Genomic DNA, 25,743 nt, shown 5'->3' on the forward strand with positions numbered 1-25,743 from the left:
TCAAACATCTAGAACATTGCCTGGTGCATAGTTAGTACTCAATATGTTTTTGTTGAAAGATTGATCAAGTGAATGAATATTTTATATCTGTGTGTTAATATCCATGCCCTTAATATTAATAATTTATATTAATGGTTTAATCAATAATTGAATATTATAACATTAAATATTTAATTTACTATTAATATTTTAGTTCTTTACAATTAAAAATAAATTCTATTAAACAAGCTAATGATTTAATACTTCATAATTTAATATTAATAATTTAATATTCATATACTAAATATTTCAAAATGTTAAATTCATCTAAGAGGCAGCAACCTCAGAACTCAAGGTCCTACAGCAGTTGCTGGAAGATATCCATTTTGACACAGTTTCTTTCTTGGATGTTCAGTAAAACTATTTTTGGGGTCATGAAGCCACTCTAAATTATCAGTATTCACTTCAAGATCTCACTGAAATCTGGACACCAACTTTTGCTATACTTGTGATAGAAAACTCTTATTTTTTTTTTCACTAAGAAGCAAGTGAAAATATAAGCTCTATATCTTTCAGTTGTTTCTCAAAATACAAAAGAAAAGAAGAGGTGTTAAAAGACAGTCTCAGAAAGACAAACTTTCTTTTCATGAGGATTACTTTTTTTTTAAAGATTTTATTTATTTATTTGAGAGAGAAAGAAAGAGAGAGAGAAAGAGCATGAGCTGGGGTTGGGGGTGGTGCGGAAGGGAGAAGCAGACTCCCCACTGAGCAGGGAGCCTGATGCGGGGCTTGATCTCAGGACCCCGGGATCATGAGCTGAGCCATAGGAGGATGCTTAACCAACTGAGCCACCCAGGCACCCCTCTTTACATTAGGATTACTTTTAATGAGAAAATACAACTCCTCAGAACTGTGCATTTTGACTTTGAGTCTCTAAAGCTGAGTTAAAATGTCTAATTTTTACATATTTTTCATAAATACAAATGAGATATTAATTCAAATTACAAGCAGTTTTATGGTTGATTGTGTTTAATATTATTATTAAAGGAGCGGTCTGATAGTGATCAAAGTTTGGGACAATACTAATAACATGAAGATATGTTTAATGTCACAGTTAATATTTCATTATTTGTGTAAACGATATATATTTTTTTTAAGATTTTATTTATTTATTTATTTGAGAGAGAGAGAGCAGGAGAGTGGGGAGGGTCTGAGGGAGAAGCAGACTCCCTAACGAGCAGGGAGCCCGATGCGGGACTCGATCCCCGGACTCCAGGATCATGACCTGAGCTGAAGGCAGTCGCCCAACCAACTGAGCCACCCAGGCGCCCTGTGTAAATGATATTTTTAATGTGCAAAGTCCCACTTAATTATATTTCTTTTCTTTTTTTTTAATTTTATTTTATTATGTTATGTTAGTCACCATACATCATTAGTTTTTGATGTAGTGATCCACGATTCAATATAGTGTACATGAATTATATTTTTTCAGGGCTCCTAGGTGGCTCAGTCAGTTAAGCATCTGCCTTCAGCTCAGGTCATGATCCCTGAGATCCTGGGATTGAGTCCCCCATTGGGCTCCCTGCTCAGCGGGGTGTTTGCTTCTCCCTTTCCTTTTTCCCCTCTTCTCACTTGTGCTCTCTCTCTCACACACTCTCTCTCAAATGAATAAATAAAATCTTTTAAAAAATCATATTTTTCATTGTAACTCACGATAATCACTTTTCTGAGTTCCTGAAGCCTATGCTTATTTTAACTACCTAGTTAAAATATCCTATAGTACACACTTACTACATTTATTTCATGGCTTTCAGTTATAACTGATGCTCGTTTTGGCTCACATTTCCTTTTTTCATATTACTTTGGTTACCACCTAAAAACTTTAGGAAATTAAATTAAATCTCAATGGACTGCACTGGAAAAAAAAAAAACAAACAAACAGTAGATAGATACTCTCAAATAAATTCTTGAGAGATTTCACATAAGACCTAAGCTAGATCTAATTTGCACAAGTGACACTGTGTTATGAGAGTACCATTAAATATATTGATTTTTTTCAAAGAGTCTGTTAAAACTTGTCAACATGAAAACATTAGTTATAAAATTGCAGTGCCCATAATATTTTACAGAATACAGCATACAGGGGAATTCAAAACTATAAAAATCTGTTCCCAAATTTATATTGGATATTCTCAGATGCATCATTAACTTGAAATATATCATCAAATAATCTGTGTTAAAATGTATCTGCAGTTAACTTTACTACACATTCTAAGACTGTGAAATACTGAAACTATTTTGAGTGTGTCTATTATTTAAAAGGATAGCATTGCCTTTACAGTTTTACTTTGGAAACACGCTAGTGTGTCCGTATTTTCATTTCAAACGTGTATTCATGGTATCACCCCATGAACTGGACCCTGGCAGCTAAGGAATTGACTTCCCAAGCATTACTAAACCAAAATCAACATAGAAGTCTGTGGGTCATATCACTAAACTAAACACTATATATTTAAATGTATGCATTTCAAGTTTCAGTAAGAAAGGAATGTGCCTTTTACACCTTTGTCGTGGCCATCAAATTGTTTTTTTGACTCTCAAAGTTATTTATACAGAACTTGCACACATAAAACAAGTAAGTATTTATCTACTCTGGTATATGCATAAACAGAAAAGGCTGTGGGACCACAGCAGGGCCCCAATTACAAGTCAGCCACAACTTTTCTATGTGATTATTGGCTACAGTGAATCTGGAAAAAAAATATTGCTGTTGGATGTTAATGTCTTCATATGCTTTTAAACATCTCTGAGACTAGAAAGGCACTACAGAATCTTACAAATAAGCAACTTTTTTCCTAGTTGCACAGCATGTTTTTAGCAAGGAGAAACATATGTGGGAAACAAGCAAACACACCTTCCAAAATTAATTTGCGTCAGGAACGAAGCTGTCTCCAACTCTAATTCCAGTTTGAAAAGGATACCAACACTTGGTTTTTGTCTTTGTCAATATATCTATAGGAGTTTGTTTTTTATGGCAGGAGAAACATCTTGTGAAACCTTGCTATAAGTTGCATCTTTTAATATACACTGTGTCTAGCTACATTTTTGCCCAGGAAGTACTCATACATGCCTAAACCATGAACTCTCTTGGTGAACTTAATGCCAAGGGTTCCTATTTCAAAATCAAAATGGGTAAATTTCTAGTTTTGTTTCTATGAATTGGTATAATTTATTTTGGTATTTTACTTAGTACAACTAAAAAAATCATTAATGCAAACTGTACTCAACATTGATAAGTCTATCAAGAGTTAGATATTTAGATGTAGATGATCTAGCTTTTCTTCTGGTCTCTTTCAACCATGGAAACTCTGCGAATACATGCGTATTTCAGTCATTATTTAGGTGAAAAAATTAAGATAACAAAGTAGTTTAACAAAGTAATCAGTGATGGCTTACTTATGTAATACTTGAATTTTAGTCTCACCATTATGGTAATTTGGTATCTACACATGCATTGCTAGGAGTGATTTGGTTCATGCTGCTTTTAAGAAAGCTTTGCTCCTGAAATAAATTCTTGAGTTCAAATTTTGTCTCATTTTGAAGCTAAAGGCAAATGAACCCAGCACAACATGGAACTGGTTTCATTAATTGTAGTGCATATACGAAAGAGCAAACAATGAGCCAGTATGTTTCCTACCATCCTATTCTCAAGAATTTCTGGTCACGTTGTATCCTATTTCTTAATTTCACTTCACAAAATGGAAACTAGAATTTAATTCATTGTTTTCTGTTATAATCAGAAAAGTCTATTAAATATTTTACTGTCGTTTTTGTAAAAACATTCTCTTTGGACAGAGAGCAAATATGAACTTATCTTTCAAAACTGGGGTCACTACTTGTAACAATGTTTGCTTATTAATTTTAAATGCAAAATCCACAAATACATAAGAATAATACCAATCAGTAAAGTCCTTAAATAAGGTTAAAAATTAAAATGGGCTTTCTTTAATATATTCTTCAGTAATGTTTATGATAACTTTCTGTAAACCTATTTTATTTAGTAGGACACACTGTGCCACAAACTATTGGCAGCCCAACCAGGAAATAGCCCCCATTTCTTCTGTACTATTACTAAGGCTGATTTTATCCAGGTATAAGGAAGAACTGTGCTCAGGGGGGAAGTGAACTCTTTATCCCTGGTATAATTCATTCATGGTTAATTCATGAGCTGGTGTTAGTTATTGGTTCAGTGTGGACATGTGAATTCATCTTGAATAATGAGACATGAAAGGACATTTGCTGGGAAATATTCTGGGGCTTTTTTTCCTCCTTAAATAAAATGAAATTTATAAGATGCTATAGAAGAAGTGAACTTGCTGCTTTTGGTCACAGTCTGTGAGTACAGCAGACTGAAGTTGCTGTCATTATCTTAATGATGATGAAAGCCAAGAGAATGATAGAGAAACCTTTTTGGAACCTCTACATGTTTGAACTGACAAACTAACCAACCCCAGAAACTCTTGCCCTTGAATTTCCAGTTATATTTAAGACACATTTAATTGGATATTCTGTTTCTTAGAGCAGACGATATCTAAAAGACCCGCACGCCATAGACAGTTTAAGTAAGGGTATCCCACAGGAAAGTTTACATGTTACTATGCATTTTATAAGTGTTTAAAGAATATTTTTTTGAAAACAAGTTTAAGTCATATATTTATTAGTGAGAAGGATTTATAAACATCTAACATTTGTTATTTTTGCTTACTCAAATCTATTTCCCTTTTTCTATGTACTATAACCTAATTAATTTTCTTTTAAGCCATTCTTTTCTTCCTCTCTGATCCTGAGGATCCTGTGGAGCTGACTCTGTTCTCCCATGCATAGAGTGATGACACTGATTAGTTCTGTACTATCCAGAACATTAGACTCCAACTTGGAACCTTCACTTCTGGGATTCTTTGTTTGGCAGTATTTAAAACTAGAGCTGCTGGTAGCCATCTAGCCACCATGAAGGCTGAGAGTCTGTAGGAGAATCTGCACTGAGAAAAACATAGCTGCAGGAAAGAATGAGAAAGTTCCCGATAACATTATTTGACTCATTGGATCAGCACTGCCTGATGAAGAAATAGTCCCAAACTCTTCAGTTATAGGAGTTAATAAATTTACCCTGGGTTGAATATCTCTCACATAAAACCAGTGAGTCCTATCTAACACACCCAGTAATCTATTTCAAGTAGGCTTCTTTCTTACAATTCATGATATAGGATGTATGGAATAATTGTAATTGTTCCAGTGGAATTACTATACTAGGATTTTTATTTATTTATTTATTTATTTATTTATTTATTTATTTATTTATTTTTAAAGATTTTATGTATTTATTTGACAGACAGAGAGAGAGCACAAGTAGGCAGACAGGCAGGCAGAGGGAGAGGGAGAAGCAGGCTCCCTGCTGAGCGCGGAGCCTGATGTGGGGCTCAATCCCAGGACAATGGGATCATAACATGAGCTGAAGGCAGCCGCTTAACCACCCGAGCCACCCAGGCACCCCACTATACTAGGATTATTAAAATGGTATGTAATTATTAAAAATGATTCTATAGGGTTTATATATTAAATTATTAATAGTAATCCTACGGTAGATATATTTTTTCTGCATGTATTATTTATTAATGTCTGTTAGTATGGAGTTTTCATGAACTGATATCTGTAAATAGCACAGACTTATTCTTTGAAAAAAGTTAATTTGTTTTGGTTGAATTCACTATCCACTAATCCATCTGAATTCATTTAATTTTTTTTTTGGTTCTTGCATCTTTTTTCTTTTTTTGGACTTTTCCACACTATTCTTTATGTCTGAAGATTACTTGTCATGTTTTGTTTTCATTTCATTGTCTTTTAGCACTGGATAGTGGTTCATTTTTTTAAATAATGGATGACTCTATTTATTAATGCACTAATTCTCTCTTAATTTGCCTTTAAAATGCTATTTAAATCATTGACTTTCTCAGGTCTATTATCACATTTTTGTGTGCTAGAAGTTTAATGTGAAGATTTTTAAATGAGCCTTATGATTTTTGATAGTCTTGTTCTTAAGTTTTCATAATTTTAATTTCTTTTTAATTTCATCTTCGGCTTCTTCAAACATACTAAATTTACTAAATTTATGTTTTACTTTAATTTCCAACATCTGTTGTTTTTGAGAGTTTGATTCTGTTTTTTGTTGTTTCTGCTAAGGCTTTGTCATGATGGTTTGCTTTCTCCCAGTGTGTTTCTGTGTTGTTTAACTCTGAGTTCATCATCACTGTGACTTTATCTTTGGGAATACTCTGACACTTGAGTTCAAGGGGATTGCTCCAAGCATGCTTTGAACATGGTTCTATTAGACGCGCGAGACCTAATCTGAGAACACTTTAAACTATAGTCTTAATTTAGGTTTATAAATCAACAGTTAGTATAAATCCTGGACCCATCCCTGAGTGAGGGCTGGTTTGTGGTTAAAAATTCTCAGGGAAGACTTTTTATTCTGCTTCCCCAAAGCCTAGACAATATCTTTGGCAGACCATTTGATAGATATTCTTCACAGGAACACTTTGGATATAATCAATTAATTTATATTTAATAGTCTAGAAGAATTAACTTACCTGTTTAAATGGGAGATATTGCCAACATTAAAGTGACATCACAGAAAAAAAATAGAGCACAGCTATAATATTGGGAGCTAATTTCCATTCTCAGACAAAGTGACAGATCGTTTTCTCACAAAATTTCCTAGATATTTAAAATGGATACCACTTACAGCTTTATCCGCAAAGGTCTCTTCATAAAATGCTAGCATCAAAGCAGACTGTGCAACTGCATAGATCCTTAGTAGGTGAGACACCGATGATGAGAAGGGAACTTCTTCCCCCGTGACCTAGGAAGACAAGAAAGACGTCTTTTCTTTACATTGCTCCCTGGCTTGTTGCCCTCACTGAAATTCACACTAAGCAGAGAGGAGATGTGCACAAAGAAAAGAAAAGCTTTGCTATTCCTTTTTTTTTTTTTTTTCCCCCAGAATGAATCTAACATTCTCTTGTTTTTGGATAGAAAAACATAAAAGTTCAGAAACTTGTTTTTCATTTCAGAAGCATTATGATTTTGATTTAGTCTGCTTTATAATAAACCAGTGGAAGACTTGAGTCAGCAGTATGTACTGATGATAACAACCGAAATGAACATTAAAATATGAAATATGAAAATAGGAATACATAAATATGTCCATGATTATACATGAAAGTAAAGAAAAAGAAAAAATGGAAGGTTATTTTACTAATGGAGATAATCATGCCTCAAAGGGAAATACCGGTTTATTGGCAACAACTTTCCTAAACTATAGAGTTTCCCAGAAATACTACAATTCTACTTTTATAATGCAAATTTAGGCACAAATATTACTTTAGAATATTCACTTTGGATTATCTATTGAAAAATAGAAGAAATAATAAATGGATCAGAGTTAACTAAATTTTCTGAGCTGAAATAAGGGAATTATTTTCACCTAATCAGGTCAGCTCATTGTTACATGACTGGTTATGAACAACACTAAAAACATCTGGGAAATTTCAGCATAGCAGCTTTTATAACTGGATAAGAAAACATTCTTATTTAGATCATGATTTTTGAAAAATAACAAAATTCAAATAAAAACTGATTTTATTTCCTTGTAATATGGGCTAATTTTTATACTCACAATTATCTTTGATACAAACAATAGTTTACTCTTTCTATTGCTTTTAGATTACTATTAATGACAGTTATTATAAGGAATCACAATCTATATCCTAAGGATTGGAAAGAAATTTCTTTTTATCATCTCTATAAGAATTCCAGATTAAAATTGAATTTTTCATTGGGTTTCCAGGGTTTTAAATCTCCACTTCACTTACTTTTGGGTTTTAATGTGATTTCTGAATTTAATGCTACTACTACTCTACTAGAGAATGGGTGAAGTTATGGTCTAATCCAATAACCACATCACCTTGGTGTGACTTTAGACCTTCCATTCTAGAGACTTCATTTCTTTTTTTAAATTCAGTATAGTTACATTAGTTTCAGGTATACAATTTAGTAATCTGACAAATTTATACCTTATGCTATGTTTACCACAAGTATAGTTACCATCTATCCTGATATACCACTATTACAATATCCTTGATTATATTCTTTATGCTGTGACTTTTATTCCTGTGACTTACTCATTTCATAACTAGAAGTTTGAATTTCCCAGGCCCCTTCATTCATTGGCTGTACCAATTTTACATTCCCAGCAACAGCATATGGGGGATTCTTTTTCTCCACATCCTCACCAACACTTGTGATTTCTTGTCTTTTTTTATTTTAGCCATTCTAACAGGTATAAGGTGATATCTCATTGTGGTTTAGATTTGCATTTCCCTGATCATTAGTGATGCTGACCATCTTTACATTTTTTCATGAATAAAATGAAGGCTACACTGAGTGATCTTTAAGGCTCCCTCCATCTCTAGTGTTTTAGGATTCTGTGACCAAGCGAATGTGTTTGTAGAGTTTTTGCATTATACAAAGGCTCTTTGCTGTACATTTCAGTGGATCTGAAAACTAGTCTCTGCTGCTCTGCTCCCCAAATCATGCTCCCCAGTAAGAGGCAGTGTCTGCCTGGGAGAAGGCACCACTCTTATTGGCCCCTAGGTGGTTTCTAGTCAGTTAGTTGTGCACCAAAGGGCAGTATCTGCCTAAGTGAACATCTTTTTTCAGATCTGCATGAAGTCAACACGCACGCAACTCCTAATTAACACAACGTGCCCATATAACATTTTGACTGTAGACCTGGCAATATGATACTAATCTTCACCATCACCAACATGAACTCTATTTACCTCTGGGATTTCTTCATTCAGTCCAAGTCTTGGTTTACCTGGACCCCATCCTGGTCCTTTAAATATGACAGAAAACTTGTTGAAGAATCCAGGTGTGGCCCAGAATGTAGTCCATATGTAAACTAAATGGTGGAACTAGAAGAATAAAAATATAGCTTATTTAAAATAAGAAAAACACATAACAAAAATATGAAGTATAATTAATCATATATTTTATTTATTATTCAATGCAATTTATATTTTTTTCTGTAATATACAGGTTATGTATCATTCAATATAGATTAATATGCAATTGCATATTGTAATTCATTCTATTCCTTCTGTGTCCCTTAAGAGTGTTCTTGTCAATATTTCTGAAGCTCCACAAAAATTATAATTTTGAAATTTAAAAAGAGGACAATGATTTAGAAAATCAGCAAAATAGAAAAAATGAGTTGAGTCTTTGCTTCCAATGGAATTAATTTAGCAGCTGTGCACTCAACATCTGTGTCTAATGATATTATTTCTAAAGTCTTGCTAAATGGATATTAATGTTGAACATGCAAACATATTACAGATTTAAAAACAGCCCTTTATTTACTGTACTGAGTTTTAGACAATCATGTCTACAATTGAGGAAAAATACTCAAAGCCATCTCTGAGTTTTATAGTAGGAATTCACATTCTGTAAATAACACTGTACATTTGACAGGTACAGAAGTTAAAAGTATGCTCACACATAAGAAGTACTCAGTAAATATTAGCTATTAGGGTAATTGGTTATTCCATACATGTGATAGTAATGCATCATAGGATTTAAAATAGTCCTAGAGCTATAGACTCAAATGCTGACTTCTATTATAAGTGAAGTAATAAATTAATGTAGAAAGGAGTTTTGGCTCTATGAGAATTTGTGGTCCTACTGGCATTTTCATTGTCTCTTAAAGAGTTTAAACTGCTAGGATTATAAAAATGGTTTTAAAATTTCTTGAAACATTACAATAAGGAATATGAAGCAATTAATGAACAATGTAGGGTTTAGTGGAGGAGATTTTGAGGAAAAGGGAACTGTCAAATGGAAATTTACACTGGGCCTTAATAATAAAAAATAATAATAATACAAAATATAATGTGCTTAGGAGTTACAATACATATTAATATATTTACCTGTTCTGTTATTTTGAAAACTGACTTCATTTTATTTATTTTTAAGTATTTATTTATTTATTTAAGAGAAAGAGAGAGCACGAGTGTGGGGAGGGTAAAGGGAGAGGGAGAGAGAGATAACTTCAAGAGGACTCCCTGCTGAGTGTGGAGCCCAACGTAGGGCTCGATCGGTCCCAGGACCCTGAGATCATGACCTGAGCCAAAACCAGGAGTCTGACACTCAACCGACCGAGCCACCCTGGTGCCCCTGACTGCATTTTATTGCTCTCATTCTAGATACAGGCCATGAGAAATACATGGTAACATTTTAAAATAAGGAGTACTTTCTTATTTGCCTCCCAATGCCCTGAAACTCCTGGACTCCAAAGGAGAGCAAAGTGAGTGTCCTATGCCTAATAATAAAGAGGAAAAAAAAAAAACAACCCTCTCCAACTAGTGGGGGCCATCTTACTTGCTTTTGATGCCTCTGAGGGAAAGGTGAGAAATTTGGCTGAATATAAAGGAATGCAAGTGAAAGTAAGTATATGTTTTTGTAGGTTCAAGAACTCCTAATTAACACAACGTGCCCATATAACATTTTGACAGTGTAAGCGAGCATCTAGAAGCCTACGCCTCAGACACAGTTGTGATAACGAAATGTTTCCATGAGGGCAGAGGCCTGGGGCACCGAACCTAACACAGATTCAGCAGCTGCTCATAAATACTGTGGTTGTCTGAATACTGGGTCCCTCCAAATCCTAATCATCCAGCTCCTTGCTGTGCAGTTTTCAGTCTCCCATTCAGTCTCAGATATGAGCCCCTTTGCCTCAGCAGAAGTGTACACTCCCAAAGCCTTGCTCCTAAAGGATCAGCCAGGGAACAACAGGTTTGGCATCTCCTGGGAGCTTGTTAGGAAAACGGAATGTTGGACACACCTCAGCCCGACTGAACAGAATCTGCACTTTAATAAATCCTCTTATGATTCATATGCACATGAAGTTTCAAAGGCTCCTTCCCAGAGGACAGAGACCAAGTGGGCTATTTCCTTTTTAATGTCCTTATTTCAGAGATAAGACTATACCAAGTAAAGTGGTAGCTCTCAATGTGTTATTTTTAAATTAATTTCAACTCTATAAAGTTCCTTATTAAGAAAGTACTGTGACATATTTGTTAATACTCTCCTGAGAGATATATTTTTAGTAATGTCCAACAGAGAGAGAGAGAAAGGCAGAGAGACAGAGAAAAATGGCCTATGATTGAGAAGGAAGAAAATAATCAAGTTTTCAGTATGGAAGTGTGAGATAAAAATATCTTTCATTTGAAAAGTGGAGGCAATTTGTGATGGTTTATTCTGTAAATAGGCAGCACAGTGCGAAAGTTATTGAGCTAGGTGAGTCTCGGGCTTGGCCTGCAACCCTCCTTGGTTAAGCTTGCTGTGGGTAGCTGGTTGACTTATTTAAATCCTGGCAATTTCAGTTTCATCCTTGAAAAAACGAGGATAAAAAGGATGACTGTCTCATAAGGTTTTAGTAAGGGCTACCTTAAACATTTGTGCGGAGCGGTTAGCAATACCCTGCTCATGGTAAAAGTTCAATAAATGTCACTTTATTTTGTTCTTTTAAATTTCTTAAAAACTTTCAAGAAAGAGGTTCAAAAAGCAGACCCCACATGAACCTGTAATTTCTTCCCTTACTGAATGCTGCAAACCTGGTCCCCTGTTCAGAGCTGTCGCTGACTGACCTTTTTGGTTTTTTTTCAAGCATTCTTATCTTTTTCTCATTTACTAGTTCCTAACCCCAGGAGTGTTTGTGGTGGTCTGTTGCTGATGGATCAGAGCTTCACAGACATTCCTCATTTCTCTAGTGCCAGCCATTGAGATCAGTGAACAACCAATACCACATGTCTAACAGAAAACTGGTCCAGTGCAACAAGTCTTAGCAGGTGAGGTAATGCACAGACCTAACCAACTCATAATAGCTCCTGACATTTAGGTCCAAGAAGAGTAGGGCAAAGGCCTCATGTTGAATTTCTAACCAGAGTCATGCAGCTTTGAAGCAAGTATTTTTCTTACTGTGGTATCAGCCTTAATTATGCATTTACTACTGCTCCTTCTGAATACATGAATATATTTCAGGTCTGTGCTGAGAAAGAAATATGTTTGCTAAAGAGCTATTTTTTTAAAAATTCTCGGTAGTAGATATATTTAAGAGTTCTTAATGAGTTCTTTTAATGAGTTGTTTTCAAATGCATTTTACCCAAGTTGATTCAAGATTTTGTTGGAGTGCCAGAGTTACTTTCAACTTCTTTTATGGTTAAAAAAAAAAAAAACCCCTTCTTTTCAGGATAGTGTAATATACTTTCGCCTTTCAACAATTGATCTTTCTTTTCACTATAAGATTTATGAAAGGATATAATCAATTCAGAAAAAAATAAAATCAGTTACATTACCTGCACCTTGAATGGTTCAAATGTATTAATGGGATGTGTTAGACCATATACAACTTTCTCATTTTCTGCCTCAAATGTCCCTGGAAGATAAACATTAAGGATATGATCTTTGACTTTCTGTGAGTTAAGGAACTAAGTTACTATTTGTAAATTCATATACATTTTACTTACCAAAAATTCTATCCCATATAATAAGAACACCGGCATAATTTTTGTCAATGCAATAACGGTTTCTGCCTATAAAACAAAATATTTAAAAAAGGGCTTTTTTGAAAAATGAAGTTATGCTTTTGAAACATCTTATTGTATTTTAGAACCCATGCACAAAATTAAGACTTAGCAACAAAATGATTTTCCTAGGAATCTCTTTTCACTGACGCTATTTGCTAGTTAACTGTTTTTATTGTATTTATTTTTGAGTTAATTTTGCTAAAAAGAGCAAAGAATTCCTTAAAACTACATATATTTAGAATTATCCCAGATTTAAAAAAAAAGTTTTTGCTCATAATTATCCAGTTTTTTAGAAATCTGGGATAAATCTAAGTAATTTTACTTTAAGACTATCAAAGAGTAATAATTAAAAATTAAATGGCCCACAAAACAAAGGCAATAGGAAATAAGATAAATAATATACGTATATTTGCTTTTTTTTTTTGAAGTGAGTTATCTCTATGTCTTTTCTCTGCATCTTTTCCAGGAATAAAATTTTCTACTTAAAGTGAGACTTTACTTTTTTTTTTTAAGTCATAAAAGACATAAGTGAAAATTAAATTACCCTTGATTATTTTTATTAACACAAAACATATATATTTTTCCTGCTCCAAAGTATTCAAATTATAATTTAAATGGAAATAGCTGGGCACAGTTTCTTTAATAATAAAAAAAAATTGCGTGAATAGCTACAACTATATTCACACGTGAGTGTAAATCAAAGGAAGAAGAACATTAACCTACCAAGCCATTGCTCCAACAAACTCAACTGTCTTTATGTGTCATTTCTTTACATGCTTCTATATAAGTAAATATATGTTTAAAAGTGAAGACACAAGAGACAACCTTCCCCAGTGCGAAAGCAGCGTGGGGCCGGCTACACTCACAGACATACAACCCGTTGCCATATGTGGGCTAAGCCGTGGTTCTCTGTCGGGTGGGGAGAACATTTTGCTTCTCAGCGGACATGTGGCAATGTCTGAGGACTGCTGGGAGTCACAACTGGGGGCAGATATTATTTGCATCTAGTATGTAAAGACCAACATCCTGTAATAGACAGGGTAGTCCCACCCCTAACCTCCCACCTCCAAATGAAGAACTGTTTGGCCTAGAACATTAACAATGCTGAGGCTGAGAAACCCAGGTACAAAACAACATGAGTGGGAAGGTACCCTGAAGTCAAACAGAGAACACTAGCAACCATTTCTTCTTCAATGTGAACTTATTCTTCTCCACTCCTTACGTTTCCTTTTATGTGAAGGAACAGTCTATAACCCTTGGCCTTTCCAGCCCCTCACTACCAATCCCCTTGGGGTTGAGGAATGCCTATGGAGCTTGGATTCTTTTTTTTTTTTTTTTTTTAGAGACGGGGAGAGAGAGAGAGCATGAGCAGGGGCAGGGAGGGGGAGAGGGAAAAAGAGAATCTTAAGCAGGCCCCATGCCCAGTGAGGAGCCCATCATGGAGCTCATCTCATAACCCTGAGATCATGACCTGAGCCAAAACCAAGAGTCAGATGCTTAACCAACTGAGCCACTTAGGTGCTCCAGGAAATGCCTATGGAGTTTGGAAGAGGAAACTGAGCATCTGCAGCCTGACTCTGCCCTCTCCTGTTCCTTGGCGGGGAAGGGTGCGGCTTATGTTTCCATCTGCTCCCTGCCAGGAGGAAAGGGACCTGCAGATTGGGAAGGCAGGCCTGCAGTCTCCCAGTGCTGCCTATGATGCCTGGAAATTTGTAAAAGAAGTACAACAATATTTACTATTTTATTACTGTCTTCCTTCTCTCAACATTGTGTTTGTGAGATTTATTCAGGCCATCCCAAGTTGCAATAGTTTGGACATTTTTATTGCTATAAAATTCCCCATTACAGGCATAGTCTACAATTTCTCTGTTCACTGTGATGAACATTTGAATTTCATCTCTGTTTTTTTCTATTACAAATAATGCTGCTATGCACATTCTTGTACAGGTCTTTTGGCGCACACATGTAAACATTTTTGTGAAGTCTTATGCTGTCTTTAAACCTTAGGCACTAGCCACATGAGATATTTTCTTTGTCAGGCTAATGCAGTTCACAGAATTTAGGCAAGAAAGTGAACTGCTGTTTATTAGGCTTTCCTGAAATCCCGACAATTTTCAAGACCAGAGGCTTTCTGGCTGTGTATAGGAATGACCCTCAGCACTGGGTCAGGAAGTGACCTTCAACTGACTCCTTCAATGTAGAAAGTGTGCATCCCTTCAGGTGGTTAACTTGTTTTCCATTACAACTAAGGAGATCTAGGCAAAAAGGAAAAATCCAAGAAAGGTGGTTTTTTTTTTTTTTTCCTCCAATCTTTGCTTTGGAAATGAGGCTTGTCCAGGTGCAGTGGAAGAAATGATACCTATTTATACAGTGAATGGTGACTATGCTGAGTAATTGTGATGAAGATACAAAATAATACTGTTTCCAGAGTAATGAAGCAGGAAAAAAAGATCAAATTTCCTTACCGTGATGAACCCTATGATGGCTAGGAGTATTAATAATCAGTTCCAAAGGACCAAGATTATTGATGACCTGTTTAAAACAAAAGCAATATTTATATTTATACACATAGGTATCAATAAATGTGTATATATATTCACATTAAAAGCCCACATGGATTAAGAGATATTTCAAGTTTCAAGGTTGGCCTCAGAGTTGGAAGAAGTTTCTCTACTTCCTGGTATTCATATAAAAATAACAATAAGCTATGGGGCACCTGGGTGCCTCCGTCAGTTAGGTGTCGAACTCTTGATTTTGGCTCATGTCGTGACCTCAGGGTTGTGAGATCGAGCCCAGCATTGGGCTCACACTGGGTGTGGAGCCTGCTTAAGATTCTCTCTCTCTCCCTCTGTCCTTCCCCCTCCCTCTCCCACCCATTGTGTATGTGCAATCTTTCTCTCAAATAAATAAATAAATAACAGTAAGTTTTTAACTATACTGAGAGGCAGTAAAGTAGTAGACAGGTTAAGAGTTAGGCTGCCGAAATTCAGTTCCTGGAACCTCCATTTATTACTATGTGATCTTAGGAAAACAATTTAAGCTTTTTATAATTCAGTTTCCTCATGTTTAAAATGGAAATGTTAAAAAATATCTACATAATAATATTCTGAGTATTACAGACAGTACAGTATTTATATCCTACCACCGTCAAGGCACACTCAGGTCTCATGTCATTTCATGTTCTTCACCTTTCAGCTGTGTCTTGGTTGATTTATGGTAACTAGCACATAACTAGGGAAGGGAAAACATAGTATTGCATTTGCCTTCTGGTTAGGTGAGGGTTGGTTTCACCCAATACTCAGCCATGTAGCAACAGCTGTTACCTACTGCATTAGGGTGATTCTGCTTATTCGAATATAATCCTGAATGGTCTTTTACCTGTAGATGCACCATCTTTGAGTCCATTTTAGAGGCACAATTAAAAATGTTTACTTTAATTATGATCTAAATGTATTTGTTAGAGCCCACTAATGACAAAATCAATCACTGTTATATTTTAAGAAACTATTCACCTCTAGAGCTAATTTCCATTTGAGGATATATGAGGAATAAAGGAGTAAGTTAAATGATGCTTTAGGAGAAAAAACATCCCCCGACAATCATGACTCCGACATGAATTGGCAACAGGTCAGTGGTATGGGGAAAAAATAAAGAGACAGGACTGCTCAAGATAAAAAGATATTTAAGTTACAAAACAGCCAAATGGAGTGATCTTGTTTTGAATACTGGTTTGAACAAACCAAACAAAATAGACATTTTATAGTCAATGAGGGTTAAGACAATGATTATATACAGGGTTATTGCATGATAAAAAATGCTGTTTTTATTAAAAATTATGTTGGGATTGTCATCATGTAGGAAGATGTAATTGTTTAGGGTTGTATAACTGAAGTATACATGACATGAGATCTATGTTTTGCTAAAAGATACGTGGCAATGCATTAAGAAAAAAAAGGATAACTAGTGAAAATGAATCAAAATCATAATGATTTTTTAATTGAAATGATGAATATACATAAATGTATTCTATTATTTTGTCTACTTTTCTGAATGTTTGAAAAATTTTAAGATAAAATTTTACGTAAAAGGAACTACTACTCTTAGTAATACACAATAATGCCCAGTTAGCCAGTTGAAAAATACGAATAGATCTCTAAAGTCCCAAACAAATTTCTAGATTGCAACTCTTTATATAGCAGGGTTTAATCATGTTTTGGCAATCTCTGACAGACGTTAAAACACCCAGTTAAAAATTGCTCTGCAAATCTGAACAGCTGCAGTAGTCACACTCTCCCCAGCTTGTGGGGTCCTGTACCCTCTTGAGGTAGAAGCTGCAGCAATGTTGCCACATGGCGGTCTGCAGCTCTCCAGAGGGCAGGTGCCACCAACCATCTCCTTATTGAACCCACTGTTTGCACACTTGAAAGAAGCAGTCCTTGCCTTCCATACTGCTGCCAAGCTTCTGAGGGATTTTCAGTTTCCGTTATGGAACAGACAGAAATGTTGCATGCAAAGGATGTGTAATATTTTGTGTCCTATATTGATTTAGCCTCCCTCCCTCCCTCCCTTCATTCTTCTTTGCCTCCTTCCCCACCCCCCTTCTATCTTGGAGTTTTATCACCATTTTAAAATTATTTCCATGAGAAATATACTATGAGCTCCAAACAATAGACTTTTTGGTTAACTCATAGAACAGAATTCCATTTATACCCAAAGAACTATCTGTAATTTTTTTAATTTAGGAGTTCAAAATACTGTGAATATGTAGCACTTACATCAGACTACATTCCTATCAAATAAGCCACAAAAGGTATTATCCCACAAATAGAAGTACTAATGACCAGGGATTGGGATGGGAGTAAGTAGAAATAGCCCTGTATTTTACTGGACTCCATTGCTCTGTACTTGGTGGAAAAATATTTGTTAAGAAGAAGAATGGTGATGGATAGAGAACAAGAAAGTGGGGTTTCTCAGCAGTCAGAACATTGAAATCTGATGCTCTGTCCGGGCTTTGTATCTCTGGCAGAGAACCAGATGGAAAAGGAGAAAACCATTTTATCCTTGTTTGTCTCGTTGGTGCCTAGCATATGTTACAAAAACAGACAACAAAAGGGGGTGGAGGAGACTACACTGACCAGCTTCTGTTACCCAGATGCATTTCTGATCCTTGGTCCTGGCATGTGTGCAGCCGGATTTAAAGCCACACAAATGAATCAAAATGAGTGCATTCAGATGATTGGAGCCTTGGCTGAGTGCATTATTATTATTATTTTTTAATGTCAACCACTTTTCCTCAAAGAAAATCTTTTGCTCCTACAGGCTAAAGCATGGTGATATCAATATTGAAAGTTCCCCCCCTTTTTTTTTTAAAGTTAAAAGCCAAGTACAACACAGGCAACCACAGTCAATTTCCTGGTAGTGCCTATGAGGACCTTGGAGCTGAGGAAGACCACCTCGGTGTGGGAGATGATTCATCATTCAGACAGCCCAGTCAGAACCTCTTTTGGAGAAAACTCTTCTACCTCAAAATCATAGAGAAGTCATCAATAATTAATACAGGTTGAGCATAATGACTTAATTATCGCCCACTTTTGCAAATTCAGTCATTTAGCAATTCAACCACATCTAGCTTTGAATAACTTCCTGAAAATATGTTACTGTGGAAATTACTGCAGCTATTCTCATTTTTAGAAAGTTATTTTTTCTGTCTTATTTTTTAAGATTTAGATGAGTTAATTTAAATGATGGAATTTTATAACCTATAGAGGACTTAAAAATCATATGGCCCCATACTCTGTTATTTTTTAAAAAGCATAAAAACCATAGCTCAGAGAAGTTAAATTATTAGTGCAAGTTCAAACAGCTTGGAAGAAGCCCTAGAGTCTTCTTGATTTCAACTCAAGATTCTTTCTGTTTTTCTATTATATTTCTTCTAAGAGATGCAGAAATATTTCCATCAAATAAAAGTAATTTAAACTTTTAGAAGTTTCATGGACAATAACTAAATGCTTTTTTACTGCATTCCAGTCAAAAGAAATCCAAGTATTTATAAAGAACCTAGACACTTCAGATTCTAAACTGCCCCCTCATGGGATTTTAGGTACTTCTAGTGTTTCTTAGGTCCCCAAAGCAAAGCTCTATTTTGTAAGCTGTCATTTTCTGTCAAGGTTTTAGAACCTGAGAACATGGATGCCTAGAAAGGCCATGAATGGGCTTCAGAAAGTCAAGAACACCCTTAAGTGTTATACCAAATTTTATGAATATGTACCGATGGGTATTTTTCTGGGAGGAAACTATTGTTTTCATCATATACTCAAAGGAGTAGATGAGTCCTCAGAGGTTAAGAACCAGTGTTCCAAACAAAGGTCTTTAGATTATTTCTTTGCCCTTCTTATTTATATTGTGTTTTCAGTTTCCATACTATTAAATTTTGGATGCTAATTTCTCAGTGAAACTTCAGAAACTAATATAAACATTTTTTCTGTCTATTTCTTGAAATCATTGTTTTCCAAAAGGATCATTTCTTGAGCTGTTTTTATATGTATAATAATAAATTATTATGAAAATAACAATTGTATGATAATAAGCTTCATCCATTCTATTGATTAAATTTTATCCAGCAGAAGTGCTCTGGATCTTTTGCTGTATTGGTCACAAACTCATTTCTCTCCCCACAGTTTATGGCAAGGGTGGGGAAAACAGTTAAATATAAAAGTAAGAGAACAGGGCCCATAAGACACCGTTATCTTCTTCTCATCATGTCATTGTCCTCATCAAAAATAAAGTGAACTCAAATGAAAGGCTCCTCATAATGAACTAAATGAAACCCAAAACATGTCGAATTCAAAGCTGTTCAATCTCTTCCTCAAGATGAATTTCCAATGTCCTCTTTCTTCGGCCTCAAAGACCTTAACCTCCCATCTCGATCTGTTGGAATCCTGCTGTTCCTTCAAGTCCTACCTAAATTTTGAAACACTCTTCTTTATTTTTCTAATGAGAATTTTGTTTGCCTTTTTCTGAATATGTATTGAGACATCACTAATTTTTATGTCATGCTGTTCTGGTTTCTAGTTATTTGTATTCACTTCCTATACAATGTTGAAAGTTACCTTACTCCCCTTCAAGGTTCTCGCAGTACATGCAACATTGACTTGCATATCGTGACTGCCCAACAAGAGTATATTGAGCAGATTAAATCCACCTCATGGCCCTCCCCACCCTTCTGGCTTTACAGTAGTGGTTCTCAAATGGAGATGACTGTGCTCCCAGGGGACTTTTGGCAATGTCTGGAGATACTTTTGGCTGTCACACTGGAGGAAGTGCTACTGTAATTTAATGAGAAGTGGGTTTTAGCGCTGCTAAACATCCCACAATGTACAGGACAGTAACCCAACATTGATAATGCCCTCTGCTTCATGAGGATACGTGTCTTGCTGTGCTTTAATCTTTTTGCAGTCCCAGAGGGAAGCATTGCAAAATTCCTGTCTTCTAGTTTGGAAATTGGAGGGAGGGGTACATTAGGGAATGAACCTAGTGGTCATTCCCAAGGCTAGAGGCAAAACATGAGTCTGGAGTGCCCTCAGCCTTTAAAGTCCAGAGAGCAAATCCAAACATGATCTGTGATCTAGTGATTGGAAAATTAAGATAAATAACTAAAATGAAGGGGCCAGAAACCATTAACAACAAACAGACAGACAGACAAAAAAACAGAAAAAGAGAAAATCACAGGGTCCAGATAATGGGATAGTTGAATTCTGGTGATCTTTGGCAGGTGAATTTTTTGAACTATTTTTTTTTTAAAGATTTTATTTATTTATTTGAGAGAGAGAGAATGAGAGAGAGAGTACATGAGAGGGGGGAGGGTCAGAGGGAGAAGCAGACTCCCCGCTGAGCAGGGAGCCCGATGTGGGACTCGATCCAGGGACTCCAGGATCATGACCTGAGCCGAAGGCAGTCGCTTAACCAACTGAGCCACCCAGGCGCCCTTTGAACTATTTTTTATGTTCTCTCAGTATAGGTTTGTGAGGGCTTCAGTTTCAGTTAAAAGGAGCCAGAGATACAAAATACAGTTTCCGTATCACCAAATGATTCTGAAATGTCTTTTGAGAGTTCTTATAACCCTTCTCCCCCCTTGCCCTGCAGTCGCATTTTGAATGAGTTGAATGACTTAGAGGCTTAAAGGTTAGTGAAACTTCCATTGTATCTAGGTTACCGGGCAGGAATAATTTCGCCCTAGAAATTGATAAAGTAAGTACATGTGGTAAATCAAATAATTAAGTGTCCACTACAAATTGGTTGCAATTAATTCCTTCCACAGTGTAGCTCTCAGGAGTTTTCTGATTACCCTACATCACCTGAAAAACACACCTCTGTAGGTCTTTCCAATTGAAATTGAAAAATCACTTAGAATTGAACTCTGTAAAGCATCAAAATAAATGTTCTAAATTAATGTACTGTCTGAAATTATTTCTTATAAAATTAACATATTCTATTCTATACATTTCTTAGTTATTTTCACTGATTCTTCTAATTGGGAAATATTGACTGTTTAGGTTTTCGTAGTTCACTTAAGAGTGCAGAAATGATTAACTAATGTACAAGTTGGAGGGGCAGGCTTGCTTTCAACGAATTCAGTTAATTAAAAAAAAATAATTTTGTTTTTATGAATTGCTTGGAAAATTGCCTCTTCTCACCTCACTCTGACTATTGATGTTGAAGAGACTTTCTAAATCCATTTTAAAACAAAACCTCTCAATTCTATTCTTCTGTCTGGGAATGTCACATTATATTTCCACCCTTCAGTTTTTCTACCTGCAAATGGGTACTAAAAATACTGGAATATATTACCGAAAGGCTATAGGAATATTTGTAACCACTTACTTTTCAGAAAGAAAGCATGAGTCTATAGTTAATTATAAATTTCTTTCCAAATAAGACATGCTTACAAATATTCATGCTTCCTGTCTGAGAGGGAAAAAATCATAATAGGGAAAATATGTCCTAAGAAGCATGTGTTTTACAGAATACTCATTAACAATGAATGTGCCTACAATATGATAGATGTTAAGGAGTGACTGGGCTGGGGGTGAAGTGAAATGAAATCTCCATAGTAGGAAAATGCCTGCATTCAGATGAGCATAGGTTATAGGGACACCATTAACTCTAACTAGTCAAGACTTCTTTATAGCATCATGCATGATTAATGTTCCAGGGACCCATACCACTGTGGGCCTCCATGTTTCACTGCAGCCAGTATTTAAGAGAAATACTAAGCCAGTTCTTAATACATTTATCATCTGATAGACAAACCACTGTCATGTTATATTTAACTAAGAATGATAGGCTTGACATACGGTCTGAAAATGGCAAACTTTTCAGGTAGATTAGTCACAAGATTCAATACAAACCCAAACTAAAATTAAATGAACTAATAATTATACCATGATCAGTTGTTTATTTTGTTGTAACTTACCTTCCTTCCTTCCCTCTTTTCTTTCTTTTTCTTTCCTTCTTTTAACTATCTATCTATCCATCAACTAAGCATGACTGCATGTACACTTATAAATAAAAAATTTGAAAAATCTTTTATTTGGAAAGAGCTTTACAATAACTATAGGATTATGCACATCTTTTTAAAAGTAAGTGGTTATAAATATTTCCATGACCTTTCAATTATATATTCTAGTGTTATAGCTGTATTTACTCATAGAAAATCTGGAGGACAAATATATCAATGTATACACATAAATTTATCCTTATTAAATATATTTATCATATATACTAAATATGTATTTGAATGCCAATCAACTATTTTAACTACCAAATTACCAATATGGGTTTTCTATTAGCATTGGAAGTTTTCAGATCATTAAAATCTGTATTTATAAATTTTTATCGAAGTTTCTTACTAAAAGATAGTTGCATAACAAGCCCACCAAGTAGTCCCTTGTCAGCCAGTCCATTCATTCTGGGCAAAGACTTATTGAATTTCTCTGGACTTAACTAGGTTTTAGAGGTAAAAAGAAATGAACTGATACACAGGCACTTCCTGCAGGAAGCTTATTTACAGTCCAGTGGACTCTTCAACGGAAAGTTAGAACTACTTCAGAAAAAAAGGTTTTATAAAAAGTTTTCTTTTTCAAAAATTTTGTGTACTCTTGAGAAAGATGAGAAGAGAAATGCATTCATTTTTTTTTTTTTTCCTTTTCTGGTACCATTGCACAGTACAGATATTTGTACTTAGAATCCAGTTGAATTTATAATTGGCATAGAATAACCTAATAAGAAGAAAATTGAGTTCTTTTCTAGGTCAAAAGCTAAAAATTACCTTTAGTAAAAATATATGCTTTTATCTAGACCCCTAGAGTGCAGCTTTGCAAAAAATCCCACTGAGGCTCCTGGAGAACACTGTAGAGAGTTTTCTTTTGTTCATAAGCTTCTTCAACAGTCACTATGCGAGGTCCATTTATTTAAGAGGTATTTATTGAGTGTTTATTTTATGAAAAGTCCTATGTTAAGATCTTTTGAGAGATCACAAAGTGGAAAGGGATTTACAATTTAGTTGCAGATAATTTAACTTATTCTTAAAGTTACAATGAATGACGATGTCAGTTGTTATTGTTTGAAAATATATAAGAATACGTTTTTTACTATCAATAAATTCTACAGCAATTCCTCATTTAAAGTTTGAGGAAAAGAATAAATTCCATGAACACTACAAGTTAACATATTAAAATAATTTTACTTCTTGTCCTGAATTAGTTGATTTTTAAATACTCATTATTCTTCTTGTTAAAAACTTAATCAATCTGAACATTTATGGATAAATTTATATTGTAGAGCATCTGGTGATGAAATGTAAAAATAAAATCTTAATTACCTCCCCCACTAGTTCTGCTATGTTAATTCAAGACAACACACTCAAGTATTTAGACAGATGGCTGTGGCGGCCATATTAACCTCTGATTTCTCTACAGGGAAGCAAGAGAAAGCAGAGCTCTTAGGATGTGTGCTTGTCTGCCTAGTTTCACACTTTGAAATCCTCGACAAATGCTGATTTATTCACAGCCAAATGTTTTCCTATCTGATTAGGCAGCTTTCTACTTCAGTAAGCATGTAATATGGAGGTAACTGAATTTCCACACTGAGGAGTGAAAAAACAATATTTATAGTTTGGAAATAAAACAATCTGGAGGAATCAGGACTGTTAGGATCATAAAGAGCTTCATAGGGAGTAAATTTCTGATGAATCTATATCATAGGGTTAAAGAGTTAAAAGCTTAGTTTTAAAAAGAATGAGACTAGGCTATGTTTATACAATAAACAGCAGTTTTAAAGGACTGCGTTCATAATCAATTATCTTGAAGGCTGATTCTTGTCACTTATGATTGTATTATTCCTCAAACAAGAGGACAAGAGCTAGACAAGTTAGCATTTTATTTGAATTTGTCTCGGCTTACATTTTAAATAACACTTTTGACTTCTCCTTGGAAAAATGCATGCAAGTGGCTACTGAATGTGTTCCTCCAAAAAGTGGTGGATTCCAAGGGACTTTCTTTTTTTAAAACACCAATTAAATTGACAGAAGGGAAACAGGAAACATTCATAAGCATAACCATATAAAACTTCATTCTAGTGTAACAAAAATTTTATATTTACCAGTCTGGGTATTCAGGGAAAAAAGAACCACATTATTATCAGTAGTAGAAACATTATGTTAAAAAAAGGTAGCTAATAACCTGAGGGGTTAAGTAGACTTTGTTTAAATATCCAATCCAGGCAGTCTTATAATACATGCTCCAAATACATAACTCATTCTTTTTTTTTTTTTTAAAGATTTTATTTATTTAATTGACAGAGAGATAGCGAGAGCAGGAACACAAGCAGGGGGAGTGGGAGAGCGAGAAGCAGGCTTCCTGCCGAGCAGGGAGCCCGATGTGGGACTTGATCCCAGGACCCTGGGATCATGACCTGAGCCGAAGGCAGACGCTTAATGACTGAGCCACCCAGGCGCCCTACATAACTCATTCTAAAACTCACTACATTTTGATTATTATTATAGTAATATTTCCAGTTTCAGGTACAGCTTCTACATTCATTAATCAACAAATATTAATGTATTACTATGTACCTGGAATTATCTAAGCATTAGATACTTCCATCAATAAAACATATAAATCTGCATTACAGAATTTATAATCGCATATGACAGATCTCCTAATTGTTATCCTTTATAAATTTTGGTGTGTTAAAAAATATTAGCAAAGGGGTACCTGGGTGGCTCAGTTGGTTAAGCGACTGCCTTCGGCTCAGGTCATGATCCTAGAGTCCCGGGATCGAGTCCTGCATTGGGCTCCCTGCTCGGCAGGGAGTCTGCTTCTCCCTCTGACCCTCCCCCCTCTCATGCTCTATCTCATTCTATCTCTCAAATAAATAAATAAAAAAATAAATAAATATTAGCAAGTACTAATCTTTCAAAGTCAAATATAAAATGGATTTTCAGTCAGTAGATTAGAAGCTATAAGTATTTGTCTCAATTTCATTTGCCCTGTTTTCATGTGCATACTTTCCTTCTAAGAACAATCTAAAGTGTATCCCCTCCACTTGTCTCTTCAGGATTTTTTTAAATTAGCACATCCTGTCTTAGTTCAGGATGTTATAACTAAATACAATATACTGGATGGCTTAAAAAACAAACATTTACTTCTCACAGTGATGGAGGCTAGGAGGTCCAAGATCAAGGTGCCAGAAGATTCAATGTTTGGTAAGAGCTACCTTCTTACTGAGTCCTCTCTCTCATGTCTCTTCTTACAAGGGCACGAATCCATCATAAGGACTCCACTCTCATGACCTGATTACCTCCTAAAAGCCCCGTTTTCAAATATTATTACATTTGGGATTACGCCTACAACACAGGAATTTGAAGGAGCACAATTCAGTCCTCTCTAAGTCTAGGCTATGAGCACTTGTTTCTCCTGCTCCTCTCCAATACACACATATATTGTAAAAAGTCTAGTTAACAAGATCAGTTCATTCGTTAATTAAAAAGATATTTGTTGATGGT

At 35.2% G+C, this 25,743-nt stretch overlaps 1 protein-coding gene across 2 annotated transcripts in view; it reads right to left on the reverse strand.

Annotated features, from left to right (window-relative positions):
- The window catches only part of AGMO (alkylglycerol monooxygenase), a 331,856-nt gene that overhangs the window by 157,074 nt on the left and 149,039 nt on the right, over nt 1–25,743 (reverse strand). For both annotated transcript variants that reach the window (XM_035020664.1, XM_035020665.1), the window contains exons 6-10: nt 15,146–15,212; nt 12,621–12,686; nt 12,450–12,529; nt 8,877–9,011; nt 6,779–6,895 (exon numbers count right to left, since the gene is read on the reverse strand). In XM_035020664.1, coding sequence (XP_034876555.1) covers nt 6,779–6,895; nt 8,877–9,011; nt 12,450–12,529; nt 12,621–12,686; nt 15,146–15,212 — 465 coding nt within the window. The remainder of the gene's footprint in view (nt 1–6,778; nt 6,896–8,876; nt 9,012–12,449; nt 12,530–12,620; nt 12,687–15,145; nt 15,213–25,743) is intronic.

This window comes from Mirounga leonina, unplaced genomic scaffold (genome assembly GCF_011800145.1).
Source record: "Mirounga leonina isolate KUSES-001 unplaced genomic scaffold, KU_Mleo_1.0 Mir_174, whole genome shotgun sequence".
Taxonomy (NCBI): domain Eukaryota; kingdom Metazoa; phylum Chordata; class Mammalia; order Carnivora; family Phocidae; genus Mirounga; species Mirounga leonina.